Consider the following 12827-nt stretch of genomic DNA (forward strand, 5'->3'; position numbering starts at 1 on the left):
CTTGAAAAAAAAAAATTGGAATTGAGTGGTTTATTATTCATGGACTTCTGAGAGTTAATTGTAGGAAATGACATCAGTGTCATGAACGCGGAGCCTTCTGGAAGTCACACTTTGATTTGGTTGTGTCATCCTGTGTTGCACACTTCCTACTTAAATAAATACATTAAAAAGTTCTCCAGGGTCAGTTCTAGCACAGGCTGCAAAGATCCACCACATCTTCCATTCCCTCAGTTATCTCCTAGCCGTCCATTCTGCTTGTTTGTTCTTAATTCCTAATTACTGACGGGTCTTAACTGGCCTGTTTTCACTGCTTATTGTTCTCATTGGGTGCGTGCGGCCATGTTCCATCGCTTATTACTGGGGATGTTAGCTGACAGTACTGCTTAAACACCTTGCCCTTTCTGCTTCAAAAGTGAGGATCAACACAGAACAACAGAAGGTCTGACTGATCTGGATGTTTCCTGGACCACCCTAACTCCCTGGGAATAGTGGCGTGTAAGACTGGACACCTGGCCACAGCTGGCTGATGTGTGTAGGGGTGCTTAAAGTTCAGAGACTATTCGTTTCTAAACCTTTTCTTTTAAATTTAACTTTTATTTACGTGTATGTGTGTATTTGCGTGTGTGACGTGTGTGTGTGTGTGTGTGTGTGTGTGTGTGTGTGTGTGTGTGTGTGTGTGTGTGTTGAGGATATGCCCACAGAGGCTGGAAGAGGGAATCAGATCCCCTGGAGCTGGAGATATAGGTGGTTGGGAGCCACGTGACTTGGGTGCTGAGAATCACACTTGGGTCTTCTGGAAGCAGAACAGCAAGTGCTCTTCATCACCGAGCCGTCTCTCCAGCCCCAGGAACTACTTTTGCCCTTCTTTTCCTGAGAAAACTCGTTTATGGGCCACTCTTCTCATCACTATCTGGCATCCTCAGAAGCCATGACTCTGAAGCCTCCTGAGGGAGGCTAGGCAGCGCTGCTTCAAACGTGACTTTGCCAAGGAACTGGACAAGTTCAAAATGTACCAAGGTTGGGAGTGCTCCTTTCCAGATTTCTTTCTGAAATCCCCAGGTAGGGGGCCCCTGTCTTAAACTCTTGGCAGTGTTTCAGGGGTACTTACGGAGCCATCCTCGGGAGTCACACCTTGTTATCAAAGTTATGGTAGCTATTAGCTAAGAATTGGACCTGAGGGCAGGATTACAGAATTTTCCAGAAGGAAGTGTGAAAATTAGAAAGATGGAATTATTTTGTAGAGATGGAGGTGTCAACATTTATCCCATATTAAGGCACGTGTGCCGCATGACAGACTGTCATTCCTCACCCTCGGCAAATGTAGCCCAAAGAACAGAGAAACAAGAAACCCCAAATATCACACCAACTGAACTCCTGCACATGCCTTGGGGCTCCGTGGAATTCAGAAAGGAAGGGTCCTTTCTTCCAGGCTCCAGCCAGGTGTCTGTGAGGGAGGCTGGTCTTTCGATTGAGGACTGAGACGTCTTTTCTCTTCAAGGGCAATGACTACATCAAAAAGTGCCGAGAACGGATGATATGTGACGGGTTTTCAAAGAGAGGTCAAATGTCAAGGCCAAATATCAGCATAGAAGCATTCCATTTCCTTCAAATGTCCCCTGCACAACTTCCCCGAATGGGCCCAAGTTTACAAAAAACAATTTTCTAATGTTAATTGGACCGGGCACCATTGGATTTGCAGTAGCTTACACTGGAAATCTGTGCATAGAAAACAATAAATGGGGCCCAGAAAGTATTTATTTTATTGTTTCAGACCACTGATTGCTTGAACTGGGAACATGAATGAGAATGTATACATTTATAAAATATTATCTATTCCCATCAGCAGGCCCCCATCCCTGCCCGTCCGGACACATCTTACCCTGGAGATTATAACCTTTATTCCAAGATTTCACTCTAAAGGGTGTCTTTAAATGCACATATAGCTCCAATCTTTAGAAGGAAATTAAAGAGAATTCCAGTCTGTATTGTCTACCCCTTCTTTCTGCCTCTCCTTTCAGGTTAGCAGTTTATTTCTGCATTAATCACCCTGACAGAAGCAAGGCAACTCAATTTTCTGCTTCTGTAGGTAGGCACATCACTTTCTGTACAACAGGAGGCATGAAAAGGCTGCAGCTAAGCTTTGGTTACTGGTGTAATTGAAATGCTATCCACACTATAGGGTGCATTAAAGTCAGATAACGACAGTTCCTGTGGCCAATTTAAGTAGCTTGACTTCCCTGGGAAAAAAAAAATTGCCTGACAGATAAGGCAGACAAACTGGCTAATTCTCCAAGCATGTCTCTCATTGTGATCCTAGAAAAATGAGAAAAAAATGAATCACAGAACCACAAAATCAATTGACCCTCGGGTAGCTCATCAGGCAGCGAGCCTGATAAACCTAAAAGCTTTGTTAATGTCTGCCTGCCTGTATCCCACAGATAGAGCACTTTGTAAATGAACCTGCTTTGATAAATATATTAAGGAAAGCTGTGAATAAAGCCAGAGACTTCTCATTTGTAAATACAACCTCTGCTACATGGAATTAGAATGATAAAGTGGAGTTCCATGTAATTAAGTTTGTATAAGGCCTGAAATCCGTGCAAATACTTCCCTTGAATTTTGAAAGAGAACTGTCAGTTCAATTAATCTGAACATCACCCCAAGAATGTACAGAACAAAATTAAGCCGCTGATAAAACCTGGGCCAGTATTTTGATAAGTAATTCCTATATCATTTCTTGGCCACTGTGATCATTTTATTTAATCCCCTACCCCTCCTTTTTCCTCAGTTACCCTCTAAGCCATGTACAAAGGGTAGATGGCCCATATACCACCATGCCAGTAATCTAAATCATACGCTAAAAATGGAAAAAACCTTCTCTTCTATAAGAAAAATTAGAGTACATAAATACCTATGAGAAGATACAAAAGTCTAAAACCAAACCAAACCTCAACCCCCCTGTGTCTATATTGTTCCTCAGAGTCCAGACAAAAGGAACCTTCCCAGAAGCAGTGGCTGTGTGTGAGCATTGTGAAAAACACACAGACAACAGTATCTAACAGGAACCAGCCAGATGGAATTTGTGATTCAGCTGGAGAATTTGAAACGATCAGAGATGAGAAAAGTGAGCGTAGGGGAGAAGAAAACAAAAGAGTCAGAAAGAAGAAGAAACCCCACAAAACCCACTTGCCGAGGCTACCTGTCCCTCATCCTAGGCATACATTTCACACCCCGGGGAAGAAACGCAGTCATTACCATTGATTTCCTTTGTTCCAGGAACAAAATCAAGAAAGAAAAGAAACAACGATCAGGAAGCCCCCCTTTGGTCAAGGGAGGATGATCTTGGGGTCACTCACCAGTTGTTTACTTGGAGAATTGTCAGTCCTGTGTCTTGCGCTAACTGTTTCTTCTGCTCTTCGGAAGGGTACGGGTGCTAATGAAAAGACAAATGTTTGAAAAGATGCGTCAGAAGTTGGGAAAGATACACATACTTCTCAGCGTGAAACCACCCTTGGTGCATTCTTTATCCCACGGCTTGATTCTCCTCATCACATGGAAAAATCCATTTAACTTGCTGACAAAATGTGGACTGGAGCCCGTGGGGGCAATCCCAACTTCCTGTCACACTCTGTAGGACCAGCAATGAAAGTCCAGGTACCTAGGTGACTCTCTGTCTTTGATCCACCGTGCTGGAATGGCATCAGAGTTCTGGGTGTCCCTATTTCTGTCTGTTGTATGTAGGGGATTTGTGGACCCACTTCCTTTGCTCACTAGAGGGTTACATGGAATTCATACTCTTTGCTACCTCTGAGAGACTGGTCCACATAACCGTTATTTCTTAGTTGATATGAGGCTAACTACATTTGGACCATTTACCAATATGTAATCACAACTATTTTGGAAGCCAAAGCAAATGAGTGGATGTAGAGTCCTTTGCAGGGATGAGATTGGGATTTTTCAATTTTTACTGATTAGTTTTCTAGGCTATCAAGGTCATGTACAATGACTTGCATAGAGGACCTGTCCCTCACCCTGTGCATACATTTCACATCTCAGGGAAGAAGGAGTCAGTTCTATGCCATGCTTCCTAGGGAATGTTTCCATGCTAACTTCAAGTAGAGCAGCAAGAGAACCAAGCCATAGGTTTCAATTTTTAACTCTTTCCTTCCATCAGAGTTCACTCCCACTGATAATGACCAGCCCTTCCATTAGCCTCCTCTCCCTTTTCCTCCCTCATCTTGAAACCCAGGATTGTTATTTTACAATCATACATTTCCTTCAAGAAGTTCTTGCTGGAGGGCATGTAATTATGAAACACATCTGTTCAAAATTCACTGGTTTTTTTTAAACACAAAGGTAAACTTTGATCCCCATGTCACAGTTGTTCATTGACTAGAAAGCCCTGAGTCGTAATCTCACCAACATCACTGAAGGTCATCAAGGGCTGGAGAGGTGGTTCAGTGCTAAGGAGCCTCCTACCTCTTCTGCAGAGGACCCCAGTTCAGTTCCCAGAACCCATGTTGGGCATTTTACAGCTGCCTATAATTCCAGCTCCAGGGTATTTGGGGCCTCTGGTCTAGGACAGCACCTGCACTCACATGCACATCCCCCCCTCAATACACATAACTAGGAGTAATACAAATAAGTCTTTAAAGTATTCTAATCATCCCAGCATTTGAGGGAGGGGATGTTTTTTTCAATCATCTAAGAATTCAATTCTCAGGTATTTCATCTTCTATAATAGCATACATTCCCTAAAATGTGCATGATGGTTTATTCAAGAACCCATATGCCATCAGGTTCAACAAAATCCCCTGTATAGCAAAAGGGTTAACTAGATCTGTATTAATATAGAAGCCAGGCTTTTAATATTCTTCAAATGTTAACAAAGAAAGATGATAATGTTGAGTTAATATGGGTTAAGCATAAAATGAAAATAAATTTTTCTGATTGCGAGGTGTTGACACTTTTTTGGCTAGGGCCTGCAGCCTGTTCCTTAAAGCTGTGTAATTACAGAAGGCTTTGCCCCTCCTTCCCCCTCCTGCTAGAGCCTCCCCACATTAGTAATGACCCCTTCACTGCTTCAAAAACCACTAATGGTCTTCAGCACAGGCAAGAAAAATGAACAGGGTAAATTGGAATCCACAGTCAGTAATTTGCATCCTATGAGGCTGCTTCGGCCACTCACACTCATTCCTGGCCATCCATCGCTGCCTGTCAGGTGCTGCACTCTGCCTCCGTGACAAATACTCCTCCTAACACCCCGATTCGTCCAAACAATGTAATTGTCCTCTATTCTCCTTTTGGTAATGGAGAAAATGAATGACTCACAAACAAGGATTGTTCATCACAGACTCGGAGGTGCCTTCAAACTGGAGGAGGCCTTCAGTCCAAATTTTAATTGACTGAACGCACTGGTTGGGGAGCAAATGACAATTTAAAAAAAAATCCTTCTTGTCAAGGTATTTCCTGGCCAAATTCAAGGCAGTGATCCTCTTTTGAGTTTCTGCCACTCTGATTTTTGAAAGCCTAGGTTTATAGGTTGTCAGCCCAGGGGGAGAAATTGTGCAAACAGCAATAATCAAAATGAAAATAAAGAGGCATTCCTCCAAATGTATAGAAAGGGGCTGGAAATACAATGTGCCTCAGTGTGCTGCTGCTTTATTCAGTCTCAGTCTCTGTCTCAGTCTCTCTCTCTCTCCCGCCCTCTCCCTCTCTCTGTGTGTGTCTCTCTCTCCTCTCTATCTCCGTCATGTGCCATGTATGTGAGTTGCTTTCTGCATTTGCCAAAAAAGTTCTGACAAGTGTGAGGTGTGTGTGTGTGTGTGTGTGTGTGTGTGTGTGTGTGTGTGTGTGTATGAGAGACAGAGACAGAGACAGAGACAGAGAGAGTTTAGATGAACAAAAGTAGTTTAGGAGAAAAGTAGAAAGTGGATGTTACTAGATTGCTGCAGAGCCAATTCCTTCAAGTTTGATTGTAAATTCTGATTGAATAACAAGAATGCTTTCTAGTGTTTTATTAAAAATGTAGTCAGATGACTGCGGAATTTTATAAACAGTGCATTTTATCTTGGGAATCCCTTGCTATACTTTCTCTATTTCATAAGCAGTTTCAAATTCCATCCAGAATCATTAAAAACATTGGTACCTTACCAAAATTCACCTTGCACAGATGGCTTTTTTTTAATTAATATGGAAGACTAGAATAAGTTTAAAGTTCTTTGAGTGCCATCCTGTGGGTTTTGAGCACTCCAGATTCACGCCCCTTTTATGCATGGGGTGGACTGCTGATCTGTAAGTGACCTGGCAGTCGGCCACTGGATTTCCAAAATTAAAAGAGTGATTGAGAACAATCAGCTTTCAGAGGGATTGGAACGTGACAATGTGTTTTGGATTAATTTACAAGTATATGTTCAGATTTAAGGGCAAACCACGGAATTGAAGGACTTCTCCTCGTGATCTATCATGTGCATACTTTATTGGGACAGACATCATGTTGAAATAATAAACAGGGGAAGCCTTCGCTCTTTCTTTGATGTATATTACTAAATGTCTGACTGGCTCAAATTTAAAATAAACTTTGGTATGTTTGCACTTGGAAACTGGAAGTGGACCACAAGCAATAATTTGTAGTCAATCTCCATGTTCTTGGCCTAAAGCTATAGTTTTGACTGTTCACTGTTGGGGGCCAACTCACTTGGGTCCAGTGGCCCAGAGTTCGCTGGGCTTCTTCCTAAGAGCACATGTTGTCACACAATAGCATTGATGATGAGTGCATCATCAATAAAGCACTAAAGGTTAAGGATTTTTACATCTCAAAATAGTCCCAAGGCCACCAGTGAATAACAGCACATCCTTAAAGGTCCTTTTACTTGAAATATCAACTAACAAAGGTTGGGAAAGTGAAAAGGGCATGCATAGCTCATGATTCAATGAAGATAGGAAATGTTCTCTAATTGAGTCTCATGTACAAATCCACTTGAAAGCAAGATGTCTCTTTAGTCAAGCCACAACAGGCCTCCCCTCCTTCTTCGTAGGGTAGACCAAGTATGTGGTGCTTTGTAGATCAAGTGCATGGAAGCAGAGGAGCTACATCCTTCCATTACATCCCTGAGACATTTGGGTGAAAAAGCACTTAATAATGATCATTTGTGACTAGTCCTTCTCCAATAATGTCCAAACTAGAACGGACTGATCATGAATTTCATTCTGTGTTGCAAAGATTTATGCTGATGTTGTAAAATTTTAAGTGATATTTCAAATCACCCCACAAACTAGAAATGCATGATGAAGTAAAGAGGGAGTTGTTTGTTTGCAAGATTGAAACACTGTAAGTCACCTAAACATCTACCAACTGGATTAAAGTTGAATGAAATGTGATTTTTTTTCTAAGCCAGCAGTGGGGAGAATGGGGTGGTTGGGGTTGGGTGGGAGTGTGGTGGTTCACTTCTTTAATCCCAGCACTAGGAAGGCACAAGCAGGTCGATATCTGTGAGTCTGAGGCCAGCCTGGGCTAGATAAGGAGTTCCAGGCCAGCCAAGGCTATATAATTTGTCAAATTACTTTGTGTAATGATGTAATGCAACAGAAAAATGGTTAAGCTACTTAATGTGAAGGATGTTAGATGAGATGAATTCCTGTTTCCATGGGGACAATGACCCACCCCCCACCTCTCCCCTCACATATTCACTTTACAGAGTTAACCCAGGTTGCTTTGTTTTTTTTTTTTTTAAATCTCTTTCTTATGCATGTCTGTTCTTTCTTTAAGATTTCATTTTAAATTGTGTGTGTGTGTGTGTGTGTAGGAGTGTCTGTACATGTGAGTTCAGTTGCTCTTGCTCTTGGAAGCCAGATGCATTAGATTCTCCTTAGATCTAGAGTTACTCGGAGTTGTGAGCTGCTGAATGTGGATGGTGGGAACCAAACTCAGGTCCTCTGAAAGAGCAGTATGTGCTCTTAGCCTCTGAGGCATCTCTCCGCCGATATGATCTTGATTTTGTTTATGTTAGCTACATATAAAACCCTCAAAGTAACTTCCCCAATGTGGACAAAGAAACTGCTTTGGTGGGATATCATTTAGCGATCTAGAACCATACTCCCTGGGTACAAAGGACTTATCCCTTGCGTAAATAAATGCATCTTCTAATAAAAGGTCAAATTGAGCCAATTATCATGAATTTATCAACTTTTTCTTACGTGGACAATTCCTATACCATGAATAGAATGCACTTTTTCATCAGTTTTAAAGATGAAACATAAAGTAACAACACAAAAGACATTTTAAAGCCCCCACCCCCAAATCTTGGTTTCTCAAGGTATTATCTTCCACGAAATTTCCAAAGAAATTTACTCGATACTTGTAATCTTACGTCTTCGCTGCCCTGTCTTATTTACATCTCTCCTTGGTGTAGCTCCCTAACAAAAAAAGCTTCATGTGGGTTTTTTCTTTCTCTTTTGTATTTCTCTTCTACTCTCTCACTACTTTTTTACTTTTAGAAGCAGGGTTTCACGAGGTAGCTCTGGCTAACTTGGAACTTGCTGGGTAGAGCAGGCTGGCCTGTCTCCACCTCCAAGAGTCCTGCCCGCCTGCCTCCGCCTCCCGAGTGCTGGGACGAAAAGCCCGTCACACCACCGCCCCGGCTGCGTCTCTGTGCTGCTCTGTCTTTGCAGCAGGAATGGCGAGCCTAACCGTTCCTTCCCTTCTGAGTTTTGTCAGTGGTTCTTTTTCGTCTTACATATGACTGGGCTTGAGATCTAAGCCTGGGTGGTGAGACAGTGGGGGCTCCAAGGGCTGTACCTGAGACAGCAAGCATCCGAGCCAGCATAATAACACAGTTTCCTGACGGTTAACTAATTCTCTTCCCCCTTTCTCCCCAGAATCACTTCTGATGTAAGACCAACCAACGGATCAAAATCACAGCATTTGTTCTCATTGGACTTACACACACACACACACACACACACACACACACACACACACACACACATTTTGGAGCTCACAGGGCTGAGGATACATTCTTAGCATCTTGCTAGCTTGCTCTAACGAATGACTGTGATAACAGTTGCATAACCTATTTTGTGGAAATTTGAAGACCATTTTTGCCAAATCCTGACTCCTCCTGATAGGTGACTGAATGGGACCAAAGGCTGGGCCTCTCTCTGTCTTTATGTCGTGTCTGTCACCTTCGCTGCTTCCCCCTTTGGGTCATTCTCCACCGAGCTTTGGATGTAGACATGCTGATCGCTTGAGAACTGTTTCATGCAGGGCTAACTTCCCCGATTGCTCACGGGAACTGGCGTGCATTTCTTCTGCTCTACCTTTCTTTGCCAACAGGCACTTGGAGTTCAGGGCCTTGTCATGAGACCTGGTCTAAACCACAAGGCTAGGACATTTACACAAAATGATGACATCAGGATACCTCAGCAGTTCCTGAGTGAGGCTGACTGCCCTTTAGTCCACCAAGTACAAGGCCAGCATGTTTATACACGGGAAGAACATCTTTGAAACTGTGCCCATGACTAATTGACAATTAGAGAAGTTCAGCCCACCCCAGAAAATCAATAAAGCCTACTGCTCCTTTTGCTAAGCAGCAGCTGGAGCAGTTCTCCTTCCTTCCTTCCTTCCTTCCTTCCTTCCTTCCTTCCTTCCTTCCTTCCTTCCTTCTTCCTTCCTTCCTTCCTTCTTCCTTTCTTTCTTTTTTCTCCTCTCTTCCTTCCATCCTTTCTCCTTTCCTTCCTTCATTTTGGCTTTTTTGAGGCAGTCTTACTCTGTAGCATAGCGCAGGTTGCCAGGCTACACAGAACTCACATGCCTCGAACCCATGGCAATCCTCTTGCCTTCTGCACTCTGCTCAGTTCCAGGTGCCTGTTTGATTATTGCTGGTTTCCTTACTGCTTACAAGCTGGAGTCCCCATAATAGAGCCTTTCTTCTTCATAGTATATGGCTCAGTATTGTGGCCTTCTGGTGTGTCATCCTTACATTTAATGGAAGACTTTTTCATTCTAGCATTCACATTTTCCCCCGAAGTGTAGTTTCCCCCTTCCTTTGGTAACAGTGCCTTGATTTTTACCTTGGGAATATGCTAAGCTGTGATAAAGTGACTTGGGCTTAGCCAATCAGCATGGTTAACTATGCTGTCTGCATGGAAGACATCCAAGTTAGATTAAGGAATTTTATCATGGGACTGCCAAACATCTATCTCTTCATTCACTGCGGCTCCTAGAGAGTAGGGTGTGTGCTTGGTGTGGAAATGAACTTTGTTGGCATCAAATGGGGAAAAGGAACCTGACTATGAAGAATGCTCCTATAGACAACAGATTTCTGGTACCTTTTTTATACCTGGATGTAAATTTACCTAAAACTGGCCTGTCTTCACTTTCAGTCGTTTGGATGCACAAATTGGTCACAACTAACACCCATAACCCAATTCAGATGATGTGGATTTTTCTTAGTTTGCTAAACCCCCCCCCCCCCCCCCCCCCCCCCCCCCCCGCCTCAGCTGAAAGTGAGTATTTATTTTATTTTGTATTTGTTTTGGGGCATAAGATAAGGAGGTAGAGGAAGAAGGAAAAGGATCAGGAGAGGACCAAGGCCCATCATTCTGCTTTATCAAGCACAGCAGAAAACAGACAGACAGCTCAGGATTTGAAATCATTTGTCCAAGTTGTGATTCCAGCTGATTAAAACATCACAAAATCAGAAAGATAGAACTCTGGACGTGCAATGAATGTGGAATTGTGAAGATTTTCTATTTAAGTTGGAAAAGCAAAACATGAGGTAGAATTGTGTTGCTGTTTCCATACAATGACCTCAGAAAGCACCAGCCTGTTTCTTGTGTAAAGTGGAAACTCTTAAGGGACATGCATATAAATCTGCTAGACAAAATATCTGAGAAATATTAAATTGCAAAGACCTTCTAGTAACCAGAGGATGTGACAGTAGGAAGTAACAGAGCCCACTGCGATCATCAGACTAATTCAGGGTTACTTGACTTGAATTCCAGAGGGAAAGTGTATTTCACATTTATGTGATTCTGACATCTCCATCGTTTCCACAGTTCGGGTACCCTCAACCTTCCAAACAAACAGTGAGGGATGCCCAGAGCTGGAAGTAATCATTTCTCTCCAAACTCCTTTGTCTTCCCTCTTCTCTTGTGTTTCCTCTACTCATCTTTATGTAAATATATGCACTTGGGTAACATCCTTCACTAATCTGAAAAGTCATGTCTTATTTAACCTTGAACTTTTGTAGCACTTAGCACAGAGCTTTCTGTATAGTAAGTCTTCGATACATACTTGTGAGCCAGTGCATTCCTTCTGACCTTGGGCGGTTTTGTTTTGTTTTTTTGATAGGAAGGACTGCCTTTGCTGTATTTATTCGTATGCAATGAATAAATCCCCAGATAAATATGGAAAGGTTCAGATAGTCATTTAACTGTTTTAACAACACACTATCTGGGTATTTGAAAACATCTGAGTTTTCCCATCTTTATCCAGATGTTTGGTGTCATGGAAACACAAGCTTAGAATTCAAATGAGTAGTTTCTAAAATTTTTTATGCCAGATATATATTTGAGAGAAAGAAATGTGGCTATTTATGGGAGACTTGTTTTCATTTAAGTTTATATGGAAATAAATAGATTAAATTATAACAACTGTACCCTCTAAAATTGAGAAAAGGCTTAAGAGATTTTAACAATGATTAGATCATGAAATATTAATATTTGGTTGACTTGGAGGCACAGTGGAAAGGCCAGAGAACAAAGAGCTAAATGTGGTGGCCCATGCTTTAATTCTAGCAGGACGGAAGGAGGCAAAGGGTTTCAGAGAGAGCCTGGGCTTAGGCCTGTAATTCCAAGTACTTGGGAGGCTGAGGCAGGGGGATCGCAAGTTCAAGTCTAACCAGGGCAAAGCAGAGCTGGAGATAAATATCCATGGACAGAGTACTTGGTTAGCATAAAAGCAAGGAATGAAAAGACATCATATAAGGTACTAACGTTAAGACTAAAGGAAGAAGGTGGTTAGGATCACGGAGAAAGACCTCTGTATTTCCAAGGAGGTCTGTTACAGGATCATCTTCTAACAGCTCAGACAGGGTTTATCTAGTAGAAGAGAAAAGATTCTTCAACGGTCAGCTACCACTGACACACACTTTACTTCACAACTCCAAAATGGAAGCCAAACATGTATTAGAAAGCCAAACATGTATTAGAAAAACACCGCAGAAGCCATTTCCGAAGAAGATTTCAATTTTAAACACAGCAAAAATATTATTTTCCTACTGACAGAGAATTAAAAGCTCAGTAGAGTTTTATTTTGAACATAATGGAAATATATTCGTAGGGCTAGAGAAAGATAATTTTTATTTAACATTTGTTAGGACGCTCCCATGAGCTGCTTGGCCATGCATGTTACACTGCCTCCACGCCTAATGGCAATCTTACTAAATGAACCCAAAGTCCCAAATAAGGCCTTGACTCATTTAGCAATCATTTCACATCTCTACCCCGTGATCGAATTAATATTTTATGGGGCCACACTGTTCTACAGCCAGACCACTTTTCCAAAAAATTGAATTTTGTGCTTATTTATTTTATGGATCATTTGTTGAAATAGATTTCAAAACAGGTTTAGGCTATTTAGATTTTTTCCAGTGAACTGCAAACGAAAAACTCACACACTCAACTGGAAAGGACATCAGGGGCCATCTAATCCAAGCTTCTCATTTTATGCCTAATGAAACCCAGGCTGGAGATGCAGAATCACTTGCCCAGTGGCTTGCCCAGTTGGCATCTCTTCTTTTAAGACACCCCTGTTACCCCCAGAA

At 42.1% G+C, this 12827-nt stretch overlaps 1 protein-coding gene across 1 annotated transcript in view; it reads right to left on the bottom strand.

Moving 5' to 3' along the window:
• Meis2 (Meis homeobox 2) overlaps window positions 1–12827 on the bottom strand; it is a gene marked incomplete at its 5' end in the record, with an annotated part of 207869 nt that overhangs the window by 56828 nt on the left and 138214 nt on the right. The window contains one exon of the mRNA XM_052723697.1: window positions 3357–3433. Coding sequence (XP_052579657.1) covers window positions 3357–3433 — 77 coding nt within the window. The remainder of the gene's footprint in view (window positions 1–3356; window positions 3434–12827) is intronic.

The sequence above is a fragment of the Peromyscus californicus genome, unplaced genomic scaffold (assembly GCF_007827085.1).
Source record: "Peromyscus californicus insignis strain IS unplaced genomic scaffold, ASM782708v3 Scaffold_7__1_contigs__length_154581171, whole genome shotgun sequence".
Lineage (NCBI taxonomy): Eukaryota > Metazoa > Chordata > Mammalia > Rodentia > Cricetidae > Peromyscus > Peromyscus californicus.